The following is a 21,255-nucleotide window of genomic DNA, read 5'->3' as shown; positions in this document are numbered from 1 at the left end:
GAGTGGTCCTGGCTCCCCAGTGGGTGGACCTATGCCCTCTAAGGCCCACCCGTGGCTGCACCGCCGCCCACTCATGTGAAATCCATAGATTAGGACCTAATGAATTTATTTCAATTGACTTCAAATCTCATCGAATGTTATTTGTCAGATGCACTGAGTACAACAGGTGTAGACCTTACAGTGAAATGCTGAATACAACAGGTGTAGACATTACAGTGAAATGCTTACTTACGAGCCCTTAACCAACAATGCAATTTTAAGAAAAATAAGTGTTCAAGTATTTACTAAAATAAACTGAAGTAAAAAACAAAAAACAAAAAATTAATTTCAATAGAAGAAGAACCAATAATTAAAGAGCAGCAGTAAAATAACAATGTGGAGGCTATATACAGGGGGTACCGGTACAGAGTCAATGTGGAGGCTATATACAGGGTGTTATGGTACAGAGTCAATGTGGTTATATACAGGGTGTTACGGTACAGAGTCAATGTGGAGGCTATATACAGGGTGTTACGGTACAGAGTCAATAAGGAGGCTATATACAGGGTGTTACGGTACAGAGTCAATGTGGAGGCTATATACAGGGTGTTACGGTACAGAGTCAATGTAGAGGCTATATATAGGGTGTTACGGTACAGAGTCAATGTGGAGGCTATATACAGGGTGTACCGGTACAGAGTCAATGTGGAGGCTATATACAGGGTGTTATGGTACAGAGTCAATGTGGAGGCTATATACAGGGTGTTACGGTACAGAGTCAATGTAGAGGCTATATACAGGGTGTTACGGTACAGAGTCAATGTGGAGGCTATATACAGGGTGTACCGGTACAGAGTCAATGTGGAGGCTATATACAGGGGGTACCGGTACAGAGTCAATGTGGAGGCTATATACAGGGGGTACCGGTACAGAGTCAATGTGGAGGCTATATACAGGGTGTTACGGTACAGAGTCAATGTGGAGGCTATATTCAGGGTGTTATGGTACAGAGTCAATGTGGAGGCTATATACAGGGGGTACCGGTACAGAGTCAATGTGGAGGCTATATACAGGGGGTACCGGTTAGGTTGGACTAATTTCCTTTTATGAACTGTAACTCAATAAAAACTTGAAATTGTTCCATGTTGGGTCTATATTTTAGTTCAGTATATTTTAAATTTGGCCCAGCGTCGTCCAGGTTTGGCCGTCATTGTAAATAAGAATTTGTTCTTAACTGACTTGCCTAGTTTAAATAAAGGTTAAATAAATAAAAAATAAAATAAGTAAATCTGACTCATATTTTACTGAGCCCTATGTCACATGAGAACACACACAGACACACACACACACACACACACAGTTTTCTCCTGAAGATCATTGTACATCAAATCAAATTTATTTATTTAGCCCTTTGTACATCAGCTGATATCTCAAAGTGCTGTACAGAAACCCAGCCTAAAACCCCAAACAGCAAGCAAAGCATGTGAAAGAAGCATGTCTATACAGGGAACGTACAGACTCTGCTACTGTAGTTCACTGTTTTGTCTGATTCTAGGTCTGTCTTTATCACCCAGCAGCATTAAGGGGGTAGAGGGGGTTAATGTAGCGTTCTGCATTAAGGGGGTAGAGGGGGTGGAGGGGGTTAATGTAGCGTTCTGCATTAGGGGGTAGAGGGGTTAATGTAGTGTTCTGCATTAGGGGTAGAGGGGGTTAATGTAGCGTTCTGCATTAGGGGTAGAGGGGGTTAATGTAGCGTTCTGCATTAAGGGGTAGAGGGGTAGAGGGGGTTAATGTAGTGTTCTGCATTAAGGGGGTAGAGGGGGTAGAGGGGGTTAATGTAGCATTCTGCATTAGGGGTAGAGGGGGTTAATGTAGTGTTCTGCATTAAGGGGGTAGAGGGGGTAGAGGGGGTTAATGTAGCGTTCTGCATTAGGGGTAGAGGGGGTTAATGTAGCGTTCTGCATTAGAGGGTGGAGGGGTAGAGGGGGTTAATGTAGCGTTCTGCATTAGGGGGTAGAGGGGGTTAATGTAGCGTTCTGCATTAAGGGGTAGAGGGGGTTAATGTAGTGTTCTGCATTAGGGGTAGAGGGGGTTAATGTAGCGTTCTGCATTAGGGGTAGAGGGGGTTAATGTAGCGTTCTGCATTAGGGGGTTGAGGGGGTTAATGTAGCGTTCTGCATTAGGGGTAGAGGGGGTTAATGTAGCATTCTGCATTAGGGGGTAGAGAGGGTAGAGGGGGTTAATGTAGCGTTCTGCATTAGGGGGTAGAGGGGGTTAATGTAGCGTTCTGCATTAGGGGTAGAGAGGGTAGAGGGGGTTAATGTAGCGTTCTGCATTAGGGGTAGGGGGGTAGAGGGGGTTAAAGTAGCGTTCTGCATTAAGGGGTAGGGGGGTAGAGGGGGTTAATGTAGCGTTCTGCATTAAGGGGGTAGAGGGGGTTAATGTAGTGTTCTGCATTAGGGGGTAGAGGGGGTTAATGTAGTGTTCTGCATTAAGGGGTAGAGGGGGTAGAGGGGGTTAATGTAGTGTTCTGCATTAAGGGGGTAGAGGGGTAGAGGGGGTTAATGTAGCGTTCTGCATTAGGGGGTTAATGTAGTGTTCTGCATTAGGGGTAGAGGGGGTGGAGGGGGTTAATGTAGCATTCTGCATTAAGGGGTAGAGGGGTAGAGGGGGTTAATGTAGTGTTCTGCATTAGGGGGTAGAGGGGTTAATGTAGTGTTCTGCATTAAGGGGTAGAGGGGTAGAGGGGGTTAATGTAGCGTTCTGCATTAGGGGTAGAGGGGTTAATGTAGCGTTCTGCATTAGAGGGTAGAGGGGGTTAATGTAGCGTTCTGCATTAGGGGTAGAGGGGTTAATGTAGCGTTCTGCATTAGGGGTAGAGGGGGTTAATGTAGCGTTCTGCATTAGGGGGTTGAGGGGGTTAATGTAGCGTTCTGCATTAGGGGTAGAGGGGGTTAATGTAGCGTTCTGCATTAGGGGGTAGAGAGGGTAGAGGGGTTAATGTAGCGTTCTGCATTAAGGGGTAGAGGGGGTTAATGTAGCGTTCTGCATTAGTGGGTAGAGGGGTGAAGGGGGTTAATGTAGCGTTCTGCATTATGCGGGTTGAGGGGGTTAATGTAGCGTTCTGCATTAGGGGTAGAGGGGGTTAATGTAGTGTTCTGCATTAGGGGTAGGGGGGTAGAGGGGGTTAATGTAGTCTTCTGCATTAAGGGGTAGAGGGGGTTAATGTAGTGTTCTGCATTAGGGGTAGGGGGGTAGAGGGGGTTAATGTAGCGTTCTGCATTAGGGGGGTGGAGGGGGGTAGAGGGGGTTAATGTAGTGTTCTGCATTAGGGGTAGGGGGGTAGAGGGGGTTAATGTAGTGTTCTGCATTAGGGGTAGGGGGTAGAGGGGGTTAATGTAGCATTCTGCATTAGGGGTAGGGGGGTAGAGGGGGTTAATGTAGCGTTCTGCATTAGAGGGGTGGAGGGGGGTAGAGGGGGTTAATGTAGTGTTCTGCATTAGGGGGTAGGGGGGTAGAGGGGTGTTAATGTAGTGTTCTGCATGATGGGGTAGGGGGTAGAGGGGGTTAATGTAGCGTTCTGCATTAGGGGTAGGGGGGTAGAGGGGGTTAATTTAGTGTTCTGCATTAGGGGTAGGGGGTAGAGGGGGTTAATGTAGCATTCTGCATTAGGGGTAGGGGGGTAGAGGGGTTAAAGTAGCGTTCTGCATTAAGGGGTAGGGGGGTAGAGGGGTTAATGTAGCGTTCTGCATTAAGGGGGTAGAGGGGGTTAATGTAGTGTTCTGCATTAAGGGGTAGAGGGGGTAGAGGGGTTAATGTAGTGTTCTGCATTAAGGGGGTAGAGGGGGTAGAGGGGGTTAATGTAGAGTTCTGCATTAGGGGTAGAGGGGTTAATGTAGTGTTCTGCATTAGGGGGTAGAGGGGGTGGAGGGGGTTAATGTAGCTTTCTGCATTAAGGGGTAGAGGGGTAGAGGGGGTTAATGTAGTGTTCTGCATTAGGGGGTAGAGGGGGTTAATGTAGTGTTCTGCATTAAGGGGTAGAGGGGTAGAGGGGGTTAATGTAGCGTTCTGCATTAGGGGGTAGAGGGGGTTAATGTAGCGTTCTGCATTAAGGGGTAGAGGTGGTTAATGTAGCGTTCTGCATTAGGGGGTTGAGGGGGTTAATGTAGCATTCTGCATTAGGGGGTAGAGGGGTTAATGTAGCGTTCTGCATTAGGGGTAGAGAGGGTAGAGGGGGTTAATGTAGCGTTCTGCATTAAGGGGTAGAGGGGGTTAATGTAGCGTTCTGCATTAGGGGTAGAGGGGTTAATGTAGTGTTCTGCATTAGGGGGTAGAGTGGGTGAAGGGGGTTAATGTAGCGTTCTGCATTAGGGGGGTTGAGGGGGTTAATGTAGCGTTCTGCATTAGGGGGTAGAGGGGGTTAATGTAGTGTTCTGCATTAGGGGTAGGGGGGTAGAGGGGGTTAATGTAGTCTACTGCATTAAGGGGTAGAGGGGGTTAATGTAGTGTTCTGTATTAGGGGTAGAGGGGGTGGAGGGGTTAATTTAGAGTTCTGCATTAGGGGGTAGAGGGGGTTAATGTAGCGTTCTGCATCAAGGGGTAGAGGGGGTTAATGTAGTGTTCTGCATTAGGGGGTGGAGTGGGTAGAGGGGGTTAATGTAGTGTTCTGCATTAGGTGGTAGAGGGGGATAATGTAGCGTTCTGCATTAGGGGGGTGGAGGGGGTAGAGGGGGTTAATGTAGTGTTCTGCATTAGGGGGTAGGGGGGTAGAGGGGGTTAATGTAGTGTTCTGCATTAGGGGTAGGGGGGTAGAGGGGTTAATGTAGCGTTCTGCATTAGGGGGTAGGGGGTAGAGGGGTTAATGTAGTGTTCTGCATTAGGGGGTAGGGGGTAGAGGGGGTAATGTAGCGTTCTGCATTAGGGGGTAGGGGGGTAGAGGGGGTTAATGTAGCATTCTGCATTAAGGGGGTAGAGGGGGTTAATGTAGCGTTCTGCATTAAGGGGGTAGAGGGGGTTAATGTAGTGTTCTGCATTAGGGGTAGAGGGGGTTAATGTAGTGTTCTGCATTAAGGGGTAGAGGGGGTAGAGGGGGTTAATGTAGTGTTCTGCATTAAGGGGGTAGAGGGGTAGAGGGGGTTAATGTAGCGTTCTGCATTAGGGGTAGAGGGGGTTAATGTAGTGTTCTGCATTAAGGGGGTAGAGGGGGTTAATGTAGCGTTCTGCATTAGGGGTAGAGGGGTAGAGGGGGTTAATGTAGCGTTCTGCATTAAGGGGTAGAGGGGGTTAATGTAGTGTTCTGCATTAGGGGGTAGAGGGGGTTAATGTAGCGTTCTGCATTGAGGGTAGAGGGGGTTAATGTAGCGTTCTGCATTAGAGGGTGGAGGGGGTAGAGGGGGTTAATGTAGCGTTCTGCATTGAGGGTAGAGGGGGTTAATGTAGCGTTCTGCATTAGAGGGTGGAGGGGGTAGAGGGGGTTAATGTAGCGTTCTGCATTAGGGGTAGAGGGGGTTAATGTAGCGTTCTGCATTAAGGGGTAAAGGGGGTTAATGTAGTGTTCTGCATTAGGGGGTAGAGGGGTTAATGTAGAGTTTGCATTAGGGGTAGAGGGGGTTCATGTAGCGTTCTGCATTAAGGGGTAGAGGAGGTTAATGTAGCGTTCTGCATTAGGGGTAGAGGGGGTTAATGTAGCGTTCTGCATTAGGGGGTAGAGAGGGTAGAGGGGGTTAATGTAGCGTTCTGCATTAAGGGGTAGAGGGGGTTAATGTAGCGTTCTGCATTAGGGGTAGAGGGGGTTAATGTAGCGTTCTGCATTAGGGGTAGAGTGGGTGAAGGGGGTTAATGTAGCGTTCTGCATTAGGGGGGTTGAGGGGTTAATGTAGCGTTCTGCATTAAGGGGTAGAGGGGGTTAATGTAGTGTTCTGCATTAGGGGTAGGGGGGTAGAGGGGTTAATGTAAAGTTTGCATTAGGGGTAGAGGGGGTTAATGTAGCGTTCGGCATTAAGGGGTAGAGGAGGTTAATGTAGTGTTCTGCATTAGGGGGTGGAGGGGGTAGAGGGGGTTAATGTAGTGTTCTGCATTAGGGGTAGAGGGGTTAATGTAGTGTTCTGCATTAGGGGGTAGAGGGGGATAATGTAGCGTTCTGCATTAGGGGGTGGGGGGGGGTAGAGGGGGTTAATGTAGTGTTCTGCATTAGGGGGTAGGGGGGTAGAGGGGGTTAATGTAGTGTTCTGCATTAGGGGTAGGGGGGTAGAGGGGGTTAATGTAGCGTTCTGCATTAGAGGGTAGGGGGGTAGAGGGGGTTAATGTAGTGTTCTGCATTAGGGGGTAGGGGGTAGAGGGGGTTAATGTAGCGTTCTGCATTAGGGGTAGGGGGGTAGAGGGGGTTAATGTAGCGTTCTGCATTAAGGGGGTAGAGGGGATTAATGTAGCGTTCTGCATTAAGGGGGTAGAGGGGGTTAATGTAGTGTTCTGCATTAGGGGGTAGAGGGGGTTAATGTAGTGTTCTGCATTAAGGGGGTAGAGGGGGTAGAGGGGGTTAATGTAGTGTTCTGCATTAAGGGGGTAGAGGGGGTAGAGGGGGTTAATGTAGCGTTCTGCATTAGGGGGTAGAGGGGGTTAATGTAGTGTTCTGCATTAAGGGGGTAGAGGGGGTTAATGTAGCGTTCTGCATTAGGGGTAGAGGGGGTAGAGGGGGTTAATGTAGCGTTCTGCATTAAGGGGTAGAGGGGGTTAATGTAGTGTTCTGCATTAAGGGGTAGAGGGGGTTAATGTAGCGTTCTGCATTGAGGGTAGAGGGGGTTAATATAGCGTTCTGCATTAGAGGGTGGAGGGGGTAGAGGGGGTTAATGTAGCGTTCTGCATTGAGGGTAGAGGGGGTTAATGTAGCGTTCTGCATTAGAGGGTGGAGGGGGTAGAGGGGGTTAATGTAGCGTTCTGCATTAGGGGTAGAGGGGTTAATGTAGCGTTCTGCATTAAGGGGTAAAGGGGGTTAATGTAGTGTTCTGCATTAGGGGTAGAGGGGGTTAATGTAGAGTTTGCATTAGGGGTAGAGGGGGTTCATGTAGCGTTCTGCATTAAGGGGTAGAGGAGGTTAATGTAGCGTTCTGCATTAGGGGGTAGAGGGGGTTAATGTAGCGTTCTGCATTAGGGGTAGAGAGGGTAGAGGGGTTAATGTAGCGTTCTGCATTAGGGGTAGAGGGGGTTAATGTAGCGTTCTGCATTAGGGGGTAGAGTGGGTGAAGGGGGTTAATGTAGCGTTCTGCATTAGGGGGGTTGAGGGGGTTAATGTAGTGTTCTGCATTAAGGGGTAGAGGGGGTTAATGTAGTGTTCTGCATTAGGGGTAGGGGGGGTAGAGGGGGTTAATGTAGAGTTTGCATTAGGGGGTAGAGGGGGTTAATGTAGCGTTCTGCATTAAGGGGTAGAGGAGGTTAATGTAGTGTTCTGCATTAGGGGGTGGAGGGGTAGAGGGGTTAATGTAGTGTTCTGCATTAGGGGGTAGAGGGGGTTAATGTAGCGTTCTGCATTAGGGGGTGGAGGGGGGTAGAGGGGGTTAATGTAGTGTTCTGCATTAGGGGTAGGGGGGTAGAGGGGGTTAATGTAGCGTTCTGCATTAGGGGTAGGGGGGTAGAGGGGGTTAATGTAGTGTTCTGCATTAGGGGTAGGGGTAGAGGGGGTTAATGTAGCGTTCTGCATTAGGGGGTAGGGGGATAGAGGGTGTTAATGTAGCGTTCTGCATTACGGGGTAGGGGGGTAGAGGGGGTTAATGTAGCGTTCTGCATTAAGGGGTAGAGGGGGTTAATGTAGTGTTCTGCATTAGGGGGTAGAGGGGGTTAATGTAGCGTTCTGCATTGTGGGTAGAGGGGGTTAATGTAGCGTTCTGCATTAGAGGGTGGAGGGTGTTAATGTTAGTCTGGGTGTGTAGGAGTTTGATTCTGCTGAGGTGATGTTTGCTCAGAACAAACAGTTAGTTTATCAAGGTTACGGATTCTATTCATGACCCTGTCCTAAGGATTAGAGTGTGTTTGTGTGTGTGTGTGTGTGTGTATGTGTGTATGCGTGTGTGCGTGCGTGTGTGTGTGTGTGTTAGCGCCTTCCAGATGGGAGGAAGACCAGAATAGGAAACATGTTAGTAATACCCATTAATTTACTGACAACAGAATGGACAAAACCTTCAAGACACAAGCACAGTGAATACACAGTAAAATGGTTTTTCAGAATATTCTTTTCATGCATGAAGGAACAAGCCTTTTTTTAGATAAGGGCACTGAAAATTAGTTTTTGCACCCTACTTTTTATAGTGTGCACTTGTCTCACTTCACATGTCTTGTTAAGGGAATAGGGTTTAAAACAAGTCCGTCACTCAGTCGGTGTGTTCAACCATTAATCAGAACTAGAGGGATATCTGGCCCTTAGCGGTGTGTTCAACCATTAATCAGAACTAGAGGGATATCTGGCCCTTAGCGGTGTGTTCAACCATTAATCAGAACTAGAGGGATATCTGGCCCTTAGCGGTGTGTTCAACCATTAATCAGAACTAGAGGGATATCTGGCCCTTAGCGGTGTGTTCAACCATTAATCAGAACTAGCGGGATATCTGGCCCTTAGCGGTTTGTACATCATGCAAGTTGTTGAAAATCAACCAGTGTCTGGAGACTGTAGGTGTTAAACTGGAGACTGGAGGTGTTAAACTGGAGACTGGAGGTATTAAACTGGAGACTGGAGGTGTTAAACTGGAGACTGGAGACTGGAGGTGTTAAACTGGAGACTGGAGACTGTAGGTGTTAAACTGGAGACTGGAGGTGTTAAACTGGAGACTGGAAACTGGAGGTGTTAAACTGGAGACTGTAGGTGTTAAACTGGAGACAGGAGACGTTAAACTGGAGACTGGAGACGTTAAACTGGAGACTGGAGACGTTAAACTGGAGACTGGAGACGTTAAACTGGAGACTGGAGACGTTAAACTGGAGACTGGAGACGTTAAACTGGAGACTGGAGACGTTAAACTGGAGACTGTAGGTGTTAAACTGGAGACTGGAGACGTTAAACTGGAGACTGGAGGTGTTAAACTGGAGACTGGAGACGTTAAACTGGAGACTGGAGACGTTAAACTGGAGACTGGAGACGTTAAACTGGAGACTGGAGACGTTAAACTGGAGACTGGAGGTGTTAAACAGGAGACTGTAGGTGTTAAACTGGAGACTGGAGACGTTAAACTGGAGACTGGAGACGTTAAACTGGAGACTGGAGACGTTAAACTGGAGACTGGAGACGTTAAACTGGAGACTGGAGGTGTTAAACAGGAGACTGTAGGTGTTAAACTGGAGACTGGAGACGTTAAACTGGAGACTGGAGACGTTAAACTGGAGACTGGAGACGTTAAACTGGAGACTGGAGACGTTAAACTGGAGACTGGAGACGTTAAACTGGAGACTGGAGACGTTAAACTGGAGACGTTCAACTGGAGACTGGAGGTGTTCAACTGGAGACTGTAGGTGTTAAACTGGAGACTGGAGACTGGAGGTGTTAAACAGCAGACTGTAGGTGTTAAACTGGATACTGTAGGTGTTAAACTGGATACTGTAGGTGTTAAACTGGAGACTGTAGGTGTTAAACTGGAGACTGGAGGCTGGAGGTGTTAAACTGGAGACTGTAGGTGTTAAACTGGAGACTGTAGGTGTTAAACTGGAGACTGGAGGTATTAAACTGGAGACTGGAGATTGGAGGTGTTAAACTGGAGACTGGAGGTGTTCAACTGGAGACTGGAGACTGGAGGTGTTCAACTGGAGACTGGAGGTGTTAAACTGGAGACTGGAGGTGTTAAACTGGAGACTGTAGGTGTTAAACTGGAGACTGGAGACTGTAGGTCTTAAACTGGAGACTGGAGGTGTTAAACTGGAGACTGGAGACTGGAGGTGTTAAACTGGAGACTGGAGACTGGAGGTGTTAAACTGGAGACTGGAGACTGGAGGTGTTAAACTGGATACTGTGCCACATATCACTGGCTGCTATCCTGCTTTAAATCATCCTTTCATATGTTTGTCTGAGCAACCATTTAAGGCTGTCAAAACCTTCATCTGCCAACTCCTACCCATGTTGTCTCTTGTTCAGACAGCTTCATCTGCCAACTCCTACCCATGTTGTCTCTTGTTTAGACAGTTTCATCTGCCAACTCCTACCCATGTTGTCTCTTGCTTAGACAGCTTCACCTGCCAACTCCTACCCATGTTGTCTCTTGTTCAGACAGTTTCATCTGCCAACTCCTACCCATGTTGTCTCTTGTTTAGACAGCTTCATCTGCCAACTCCTACCCATGTTGTCTCTTGTTCAGACAGCTTCACCTGCTTGTCTTTTATTCTACTGATCTCTCTCTCTTGTTCTCTGTCTCTCTCTCTCCCTGACAGGATGCTATGCCCGGCTGTATCTACACTGTCCTGTTACTGGCTGACAGAGACCTGGTTCTACGCCGGGAGAAACCCTCAGCCGTACAGGTAACACAGAGACCTGGTTCTACGTCTGGAGAAACCCTCAGCCGTACAGGTAACACAGAGACCTGGTTCTACGCCTGGAGAAACCCTCAGCCGTACAGGTAACACAGAGACCTGGTTCTACGCCTGGAGAAACCCTCAGCCGTACAGGTAACACAGAGACCTGGTTCTACGTCTGGAGAAACCCTCAGCCGTACAGGTAACACAGAGACCTGGTTCTACACATGGAGAAACCCTCAGCCGTACAGGTAACACAGAGACCTGGTTCTACGCCTGGAGAAACCCTCAGCCGTACAGGTAACACAGAGACCTGGTTCTACGCCTGGAAAAACCCTCAGCCGTACAGGTAACACAGAGACCTGGTTCTACACCTGGAAAACCCTCAGCCGTACAGGTAACACAGAGACCTGGTTCTACGCCTGGAAAAACCCTCAGCCGTACAGGTAACACAGAGACCTGGTTCTACGCCTGGAAAAACCCTCAGCCGTACAGGTAACACAGAGACCTGGTTCTACGCCTGGAGAAACCCTCAGCCGTACAGGTAACACAGAGACCTGGTTCTACGTCTGGAGAAACCCTCAGCCGTACAGGTAACACAGAGACCTGGTTCTACGCCTGGAGAAACCCTCAGCCGTACAGGTAACACAGAGACCTGGTTCTACGCCTGGAGAAACCCTCAGCCGTACAGGTAACACAGAGACCTGGTTCTACGTCTGGAGAAACCCTCAGCCGTACAGGTAACACAGAGACCTGGTTCTACACATGGAGAAACCCTCAGCCGTACAGGTAACACAGAGACCTGGTTCTACGTCTGGAGAAACCCTCAGCCGTACAGGTAACACAGAGACCTGGTTCTACGCCTGGAAAAACCCTCAGCCGTACAGGTAACACAGAGACCTGGTTCTACACCTGGAAAAACCCTCAGCCGTACAGGTAACACAGAGACCTGGTTCTACGCCTGGAAAAACCCTCAGCCGTACAGGTAACACAGAGACCTGGTTCTACGCCTGGAAAAACCCTCAGCCGTACAGGTAACACAGAGACCTGGTTCTACGTCTGGAGAAACCCTCAGCCGTACAGGTAACACAGAGACCTGGTTCTACACCTGGAGAAACCCTCAGCCGTACAGGTAACACAGAGACCTGGTTCTACACATGGAGAAACCCTCAGCCATACAGGTAACGCAGAGACCTGGTTCTACGCCTGGAGAAACCCTCAGCCGTACAGGTAACACAGAGACCTAGTTCTACGCCTGGAGAAACCCTCAGCCGTACAGGTAACACAGAGACCTGGTTCTACGTCTGGAGAAACCCTCAGCCGTACAGGTAACACAGAGACCTGGTTCTACACATGGAGAAACCCTCAGCCGTACAGGTAACACAGAGACCTGGTTCTACACATGGAGAAACCCTCAGCCGTACAGGTAACACAGAGACCTGGTTCTACACATGGAGAAACCCTCAGCCGTACAGGTAACACAGAGACCTGGTTCTACACCTGGAGAAACACAAGAGAGATCTCCAAAGGGAGAGATTCAGAGAGATTAAGTAACAGAGAGATTGAGCTCCAGAGAAAACAACTGACTAGGTGTTTAAACCAAGGGAAAGGGATGTGATTGGGTAAGAGAAAAGGAGCAGGTGTCTTCTGATTGGGGAATTATGATTGTCACCTGTGAGGAGGGAAGAAGGTGAGAAAAGAAATACACACACAGGATACCTGTATCCGAAACACTCCCACCCTTAAAAGAGCCACCCCAGGGGGGGATTACGACCCAAGTATTTACAATGTATACCCACAAGATCAAACAAAGTCAACCTTACGAAACATACAAAAATCATTTTTACACACGAGACAAAGCATCTGCTAACACATTATCAGAACCCTTTTTGTGGCGAATCTCCCAAATTATAATTCTGCACAATAAGCGCTCAACGCATAAGGCTCTGGTTCTGGTTGTACATCCGGTGGAGAAACACTAAGGGGTTATGGTCCTTATATACGATCACTGGTAGGGCACTAGAGCCGATATACAGGTTCAAAGTATCGCAGAGCTAACAACAAAGCTAGAGCTTCTTGCTCGATGGTTGCATAGTTCTCAAAGATCGGCTATGAAAAAGCCAACTGACACTTACTCTTGTGTTACTTGTTGCACCCTCGACAACTACTATGATTATTATTAGTAGACAATGCTGGTCATTTATGAACATTTGAACATCTAGGCCATGTGCTGTTATAATCTCCACCCGGCACAGCCAGAAGAGGACTGGCCATCCCTCATAGCCTGGTTCCTCTCTAGGTTTCTTCCTAGGTTCTGGCCTTTCTAGGGAGTTTTTCCTAGCCACCGTACTTCTACACCTGCATTGCTTGCTGTTTGGGGTTTTAGGCTGGGTTTCTGTACAGCACTTTGAGATATCAGCTGATGTAAGAAGGGCTATATAAATACATTTGATTTGATTTAGTTAGCCTGAAAATAAGGGAAAGCCGCACACTCTAAGAGCTCAGATGCCAAAATGTAATATCCTAATAACCAACGTTTTCGACAGCAAAGCTGTCTTCATCAGGGTATCATCACAAACACTGTGAGATGACTCATTTATATAGTGTCAGAAGACACACAGGTGTCTGTAATCATGGCCAAGTATGGCCTAATAGTTAGCCTGACATGTGTTAAATTTACGTGAAAAATAACGTACAGGATGATCCGGTCCACTCTTGTCCTGCTGCAGTAAAACAGCACCAGTACTTCTGGCACTAGCATCTACCTCAAGTTTAAACGGTTGTTCAAAATCCGCAGCAGCGAGTATAGGGGTATTACATAAGAGTGCTTTAGCAGTATCAAAAGATACCTTTACAATCCGGGGACCACTCAAAATGATCTAGCCGGACTGAGCAAATCGGTCAAGGGAGCAACTACCGCAGAGAAGTTTTTACAGAAACTACGGTAGTAGCCAACCATTCCTAAAAAGCGGCGTAGCTCTCGTCTGGTGGTAGGTGCGGGGAATGCAGCGATAGCCAAGACCTTGGCATCAACAGGGCGCACCTGTCCATGGCCGACATCTTTGCCGAGATAGGTAACAGTAGCCTTCCCAAACTTGCACTTTGTCAAGTTCAGGGTTAAAGAAGCAGCTGCCAAACGTTCACATACTTCCCTTAGAGAGTTAACATGATCTGACTACTCAGACGAATAAATCACTAGCTCATCTAGGTAGGCACTACAATGGGGAACGCCAGCTAATACGGAGTTAACCAGTCGTTGGAAAGTGGCTGGTGTATTCCGCATCCCAAAAGCCATGACAGAGTATTGTAGGAAGTTGTCTGGGGTCACAAAAGCAGAAATCTCAGAAGCACGTGAGGTTAACGGAACCTGCCAGTAACCTTTTAAGAGGTCCAACTTGGTTACATAAGTAGCAGCACCAACAGTGTCGATACAGTCGTCCAGTCTGGGTAACGGGAACGAATCTGGCACTGTGACAGAATTTACCTTTCGATAATCCGTACATAACCTGGACGTACCGTCAGGTTTAGGAACCAGAATGCAAAAGGAGAACTCCAAGGGCTTGAACTTGGCGTAGCCAGGTCGTTCTCCAACAAATATCTCACCTCATCCCTCATTATCTTCCTCTTAGAAGCGTTGACACGATATGGGTGTTGCTTGATAGGGGCAGCATTTCCAACATTAATGTCATGTTCCAACACGTTCGTGCGAGTAGGAACGTCAATAAAGAGACATGGAAAACTGTGTTTTAGCCTCACGATATCGTCGGCCTGTCCGTCCGTTAAATGAACCAGATCTGACTGGAGAGACATCAGCATTTCTGAGTTGGGCAATCTCACACACTGCTGCTGAGTATTGCGAAACTCTAATCCATCTCCATCAACATCATTAATATGACAGTCCACTATCATAGCAGAGGAGACAGTACCTTCCGCTGTTTCTGAACTATCTACCTGGGTGATGGGTCGGGTGTGGTATGCTTTCAACATGTTAATGTGGCACACACACGAGATCGGCGTTTTCTATCAGGAGTTTGAAGCACATAATCAGTTTCACTTCATTTCTTTTCAATGAAATAAGGGCCAGAGAAACGAGCTGACAGTGAAGATCATGGAACAGGCAATAACACCAGTACTTGGTCACCTGGCTGTAGTGGACGAGAAACAGCCTGTTTATCATCGTGTCTTTTCATTCTCCTCTCTGAGGAAGACAGAGCTTCCTTTGCGAGAGCACAGGCTTGGTGTAGGCGCTCACGAAAGCGACTAACGTAGTCCAACACGTTCTCATCTCCCGTACACAACTCTTGGGACAAAAACTGTTCTTTAATAAGGACTTTCATTGGTCCTCTCACTGTGTGTCCCTCACCTAAATCTCTGTCGGTATGCCTCAGGAACAAGCTCATAGGCGCGAAGAACAGTAGCTTTGACCACTTCATAATTCAAACTGTCTTCAAGAGGTAGCGCTGACAAAACCTCTTGGGCTTTACCAGTTAATTTACACTGAAGTATTACTGTGAGGGTAGGACTGTGTTCCTGTACAGACCTGGTGAACACAGAGTATTACTGTGAGGGTAGGACTGTGTTCCTGTACAGACCTGGTGAACACAGAGTATTACTGTGAGGGTAGGACTGTGTTCCTGTATAGACCTAGTGAACACAGAATATTACTGTGAGGGACGCCTAGAGAAACCATGGACGTTACCACACAGAGTATTACTGTGAGGGTAGGACTGTGTTCCTGTATAGACCTAGTGAACACAGAGTATTACTCTGTAATACTCTGTGTGGTAACGTCCATGGTTTCTCAAGGCGTCCCTCACAGTAATACTCTGTAACGTCCGTGATTTCTCAAAGCGTCCCTCACAGTAATACTCTGTAACGTCCGTGGTTTCTCAAGGCGTCCCTCACAGTAATACTCTGTAACGTCCATGGTTTCTCAAGGCGTCCCTCACAGTAATACTCTGTGTGGTAACGTCCGTGATTTCTCAAGGCGTCCCTCACAGTAATACTCTGTGTGGAAACGTCCATGGTTTCTCAAGGCGTCCCTCACAGTAATACTCTGTAACGTCCGTGATTTCTCAAGGCGTCCCTCACAGTAATACTCTGTAACGTCCGTGGTTTCTCAAGGCGTCCCTCACAGTAATACTCTGTAACGTCCGTGGTTTCTCAAGGCGTCCCTCACAGTAATACTCTGTAACGTCCGTGACTTCTCAAGGCGTCCCTCACAGTAATACTCTGTGTGGTAACGTCCGTGATTTCTCAAGGCGTCCCTCACAGTAATACTCTGTGTGGAAACGTCCATGGTTTCTCAAGGCGTCCCTCACAGTAATACTCTGTGTGGTAACGTCCGTGATTTCTCAAGGCGTCCCTCACAGTAATACTCTGTGTGGTAACGTCCGTGATTTCTCAAGGCGTCCCTCACAGTAATACTCTGTAACGTCCGTGATTTCTCAAGGCGTTCCTCACAGTAATACTCTGTAACGTCCGTGATTTCTCAAGGCGTCCCTCACAGTAATACTCTGTAACGTCCGTGATTTCTCAAGGCGTTCCTCACAGTAATACTCTGTAACGTCCGTGATTTCTCAAGGCGTCCCTCACAGTAATACTCTGTAACGTCCGTGGTTTCTCAAGGCGTCCCTCACAGTAATACTCTGTAACGTCCGTGGTTTCTCAAGGCGTCCCTCACAGTAATACTCTGTAACGTCCGTGATTTCTCAAGGCGTCCCTCACAGTAATACTCTGTGTGGTAACGTCCGTGATTTCTCAAGGCGTCCCTCACAGTAATACTCTGTGTGGAAACGTCCATGGTTTCTCAAGGCGTCCCTCACAGTAATACTCTGTGTGGTAACGTCCGTGATTTCTCAAGGCGTCCCTCACAGTAATACTCTGTGTGGTAACGTCCGTGATTTCTCAAGGCGTCCCTCACAGTAATACTCTGTAACGTCCGTGATTTCTCAAGGCGTTCCTCACAGTAATACTCTGTAACGTCCGTGATTTCTCAAGGCGTCCCTCACAGTAATACTCTGTAACGTCCTTGATTTCTCAAGGCGTCCCTCATATCTCTCAGAAGACTGTCTCTTTGTAAAGTCCAGTTTTATTTCCGTTCTCAAACCAAGCCATGGCTCCACACTGCAGTGGAATGTGTGTGTGAGGAATGTAGTATTTTGGAGAGCTGTAGTGTGTGTGTGTGTTGTGATTGGACGGAGACGAGGACGAGGTGGCACCAGGATGTGGCCCTGAAGGAGAGCTGTGGTGTGTGTGTGTGTGTGTTGTGATTGGATGGGGACGAGGACGAGGTGGCACCAGGATGTGGCCCTGAAGGAGAGCTGTGGTGTGTGTGTGTGTTGTGATTGGACGGGGACGAGGACGAGGTGGCACCAGGATGTGGCCCTGAAGGAGAGCTGTGGTGTGTGTGTGTGTTGTGATTGGACGGAGACGAGGACGAGGTGGCACCAGGATGTGGCCCTGAAGGAGAGCTGTGGTGTGTGTGTGTGTTGTGATTGGACGGAGACGAGGACGAGGTGGCACCAGGATGTGGCCCTGAAGGAGAGCTGTGGTGTGTGTGTGTGTTGTGATTGGACGGGGACGAGGACGAGGTGGCACCAGGATGTGGCCCTGAAGGAGAGCTGTGGTGTGTGTGTGTGTTGTGATTGGATGGGGACGAGGACGAGGTGGCACCAGGATGTGGCCCTGAAGGAGAGCTGTGGTGTGTGTGTGTGTTGTGATTGGACGGAGACGAGGACGAGGTGGCACCAGGATGTGGCCCTGAAGGAGAGCTGTGGTGTGTGTGTGTGTTGTGATTGGACGGGGACGAGGACGAGGTGGCACCAGGATGTGGCCCTGAAGGACAGGATATGACAAACGCATCCCCCCCACCTCTCGTACTGAGCCGGAATTCAAATAAAATCAAATCAAATGTTATTTGTCACATGCGCCGACTACAACAGGTGTAGTAGACCTCACAGTGAAATGCTGAATACAACAGGTGTAGTAGACCTCACAGTGAAATGCTGAATACAACAGGTGTAGTAGACCATACAGTGAAATGCTGAATACAACAGGTGTAGACCTCACAGTGAAATGCTGAATACAACAGGTGTAGACCTCACAGTGAAATGCTGAATACAACAGGTGTAGTAGACCTCACAGTGAAATGCTGAATACAACAGGTGTAGTAGACCTCACAGTGAAATGCTGAATACAACAGGTGTAGTAGACCTTACAGTGAAATGCTGAATACAACAGGTGTAGTAGACCTTACAGTGAAATGCTGAATACAACAGGTGTAGTAGACCTTACAGTGAAATGCTGAATACAACAGGTGTAGTAGACCTTACAGTGAAATGCTGAATACAACAGGTGTAGACCTCACAGTGAAATGCTGAATACAACAGGTGTAGTAGACCTCACAGTGAAATGCTGAATACAACAGGTGTAGACCTTTACAGTGAAATGCTGAATACAACAGGTGTAGGTAGACCTTACAGTGAAATGCTGAATACAATAGGTGTGGTAGACGTCACAGTGACATACTGAATACAACAGGTGTAGTAGAACTCACAGTGAAATGCTGAATACAACAGGTGTAGTAGACCTCACAGTGAAGTGCTGAATACAACAGGTGTAGTAGACCTCACAGTGAAATGCTGAATACAACAGGTGTAGTAGACCTCACAGTGAAATGCTTACTTACAAACCCTTAACCAACAATGCATTTTTAAGAAAAATACCTCAAAATAGATATATATATAATAATTTAAAATAACAAACAATAAATAAAAATAATATGACAATAATATATAATGATATACTGTTATTATATATATTATTTAGTATTGAGTTCTGTCTGGCAGAGTGTTGAGGGGCTGTTGTAATGTATTTAGTATTGAGTTCTGTCTGGCAGAGTGTTGAGGGGCTGTTGTAATGTATTTAGTATTGAGTTCTGTCTGGCAGAGTGTTGAGGGCCTGTTGTAATGTATTTAGTATATAGTTCTGTCTGGCAGAGTGTTGAGGGCCTGTGGTAATGTATTTAGTATTGAGTTCTGTCTGGCAGAGTGTTGAGAGGCTGTTGTAATGTATTTAGTATTGAGTTCTGTCTGGCAGAGTGTTGAGGGCCTGTTGTAATGTATTTAGTATTGAGTTCTGTCTGGCAGAGTGTTGATGGGCTGTTGTAACGTATTTAGTATTGAGTTCTGTCTGGCAGAGTGTTGAGGGGCCTGTTGTAATGTATTTAGTATTGAGTTCTGTCTGGCAGAGTGTTGAGGGCCTGTTGTAATGTATTTAGTATATAGTTCTGTCTGGCAGAGTGTTGAGGGCCTGTTGTAATGTATTTAGTATTGAGTTCTGTCTGGCAGAGTGTTGAGGGGCTGTTGTAATGTATTTAGTATTGAGTTCTGTCTGGCAGAGTGTTGAGGGGCTGTTGTAATGTATTTAGTATTGAGTTCTGTCTGGCAGAGTGTTGAGGGGCTGTTGTAATGTATTTAGTATTGAGTTCTGTCTGGCAGAGTGTTGAGGGCCTGTTGTAATGTATTTAGTATTGAGGTCTGTCTGGCAGAGTGTTGAGGGCCTGTTGTAATGTATTTAGTATTGAGTTCTGTCTGGCAGAGTGTTGAGGGGCTGTTTTAATGTATTTAGTATTGAGTTCTGTCTGGCAGAGTGTTGAGGGCATGTTGTAATGTATTTAGTATATAGTTCTGTCTGGCAGAGTGTTGAGGGCCTGTTGTAATGTATTTAGTATTGAGTTCTGTCTGGCAGAGTGTTGAGGGCCTGTTGTAATGTATTTAGTATTGAGTTCTGTCTGGCAGAGTGTTGAGGGGCTGTTGTAATGTATTTAGTATTGAGTTCTGTCTGGCAGAGTGTTGAGGGGCTGTTGGAATGTATTTAGTATTGAGTTCTGTCTGGCGGAGTGTTGAGGGCCTGTTGTAATGTATTTAGTATTGAGTTCTGTCTGACAGAGTGTTGAGAGGCTGTTGTAATGTATTTAGTATTGAGTTCTGTCTGGCAGAGTGTTGAGGGGCTGTTGTAATGTATTTAGTATTGAGTTCTGTCTGGCAGAGCGTTGAGAGGCTGTTGTAATGTATTTAGTATTGAGTTCTGTCTGGCAGAGTGTTGAGGGGCCTGTTGTAATGTATTTCGTATTGAGTTCTGTCTGGCAGAGTGTTGAGGGCCTGTTGTAATGTATTTAGTATTGAGTTCTGTCTGGCAGAGTGTTGAGGGGCTGTTGTAATGTATTTAGTATTGAGTTCTGTCTGGCAGAGTGTTGAGGGGCTGTTGTAATGTATTTAGTATTGAGTTCTGTCTGGCAGAGTGTTGAGGGCCTGTTGTAATGTATTTAGTATTGAGTTCTGTCTGGCAGAGTGTTGAGGGGCTGTTGTAATGTATTTAGTATTGAGTTCTGTCTGGCAGAGTGTTGAGGGCCTGTTGTAATGTATTTAGTATTGAGTTCTGTCTGGCAGAGTGTTGAGGGGCTGTTGTAATGTATTTAGTATTGAGTTCTGTCTGGCAGAGTGTTGAGGGCCTGTTGTAATGTATTTAGTATTGAGTTCTGTCTGGCAGAGTGTTGAGGGCCTGTTGTAATGTATTTAGTATTGAGTTCTGTCTGGCAGAGTGTTGAAAGGCTGTTGTAATGTATTTAGTATTGAGTTCTGTCTGGCAGAGTGTTGAGGGCCTGTTGTAATGTATTTAGTATTGAGTTCTGTCTGGCAGAGTGTTGAGGGCCTGTTGTAATGTATTTAGTATTGAGTTCTGTCTGGCAGAGCGTTGAGAGGCTGTTGTAATGTATTTAGTATTGAGTTCTGTCTGGCAGAGTGTTGAGGGGCCTGTTGTAATGTATTTCGTATTGAGTTCTGTCTGGCAGAGTGTTGAGGGCCTGTTGTAATGTATTTAGTATTGAGTTCTGTCTGGCAGAGTGTTGAGGGCCTGTTGTAATGTATTTAGTATTGAGTTCTGTCTGGCAGAGTGTTGAGGGGCTGTTGTAATGTATTTAGTATTGAGTTCTGTCTGGCGGAGTGTTGAGGGCCTGTTGTAATGTATTTAGTATTGAGTTCTGTCTGGCAGAGTGTTGAGGGGCTGTTGTAATGTATTTAGTATTGAGTTCTGTCTGGCAGAGCGTTGAGAGGCTGTTGTAATGTATTTAGTATTGAGTTCTGTCTGGCAGAGCGTTGAGGGGCTGTTGTAATGTATTTAGTATTGAGTTCTGTCTGGCAGAGTGTTGAGGGCCTGTTGTAATGTATTTAGTATTGAGTTCTGTCTGGCAGAGTGTTGAGGGGCTGTTGTAATGTATTTAGTATTGAGTTCTGTCTGGCAGAGTGTTGAGGGGCTGTTGTAATGTATTTAGTATTGAGTTCTGTCTGGCAGAGTGTTGAGGGGCTGTTGTAATGTATTTAGTATTGAGTTCTGTCTGGCAGAGTGTTGAGGGGCTGTTGTAATGTATTTAGTATTGAGTTCTGTCTGGCAGAGTGTTGAGGGGCTGTTGTAATGTATTTAGTATTGAGTTCTTTCTGGCAGAGTATTGTGGGCGTGTTGTAATGTATTTAGTATTGAGTTCTGTCTGGCGGAGTGTTGAGGGCCTGTTGTAATGTATTTAGTATTGAGTTCTGTCTGGCAGAGTGTTGAGGGGCTGTTGTAATGTATTTAGTATTGAGTTCTGTCTGGCAGAGTGTTGAGGGGCTGTTGTAATGTATTTAGTATTGAGTTCTGTCTGGCAGAGTGTTGAGAGGCTGTTGTAATGTATTTAGTATTGAGTTCTGTCTGGCAGAGTGTTGAGGGGCTGTTGGAATGTATTTAGTATTGAGTTCT

General features: G+C 46.8%; 1 protein-coding gene across 1 annotated transcript in view; it reads left to right on the top strand.

Moving 5' to 3' along the window:
* Positions 1 to 21,255, top strand: part of LOC106594058 (puratrophin-1) — a 188,906-nt gene that overhangs the window by 16,967 nt on the left and 150,684 nt on the right. Inside the window, exon 5 of the mRNA XM_045689763.1 lies at positions 10,381 to 10,467. Coding sequence (XP_045545719.1) covers positions 10,381 to 10,467 — 87 coding nt within the window. The remainder of the gene's footprint in view (positions 1 to 10,380; positions 10,468 to 21,255) is intronic.

The sequence above is a fragment of the Salmo salar genome, chromosome ssa11, assembly GCF_905237065.1.
Source record: "Salmo salar chromosome ssa11, Ssal_v3.1, whole genome shotgun sequence".
NCBI classification, from domain to species: Eukaryota; Metazoa; Chordata; class Actinopteri; order Salmoniformes; family Salmonidae; genus Salmo; species Salmo salar.
Note: the sequence above shows the minus strand (reverse complement) of the source record. Positions and strands in the feature narration are given on the sequence as shown.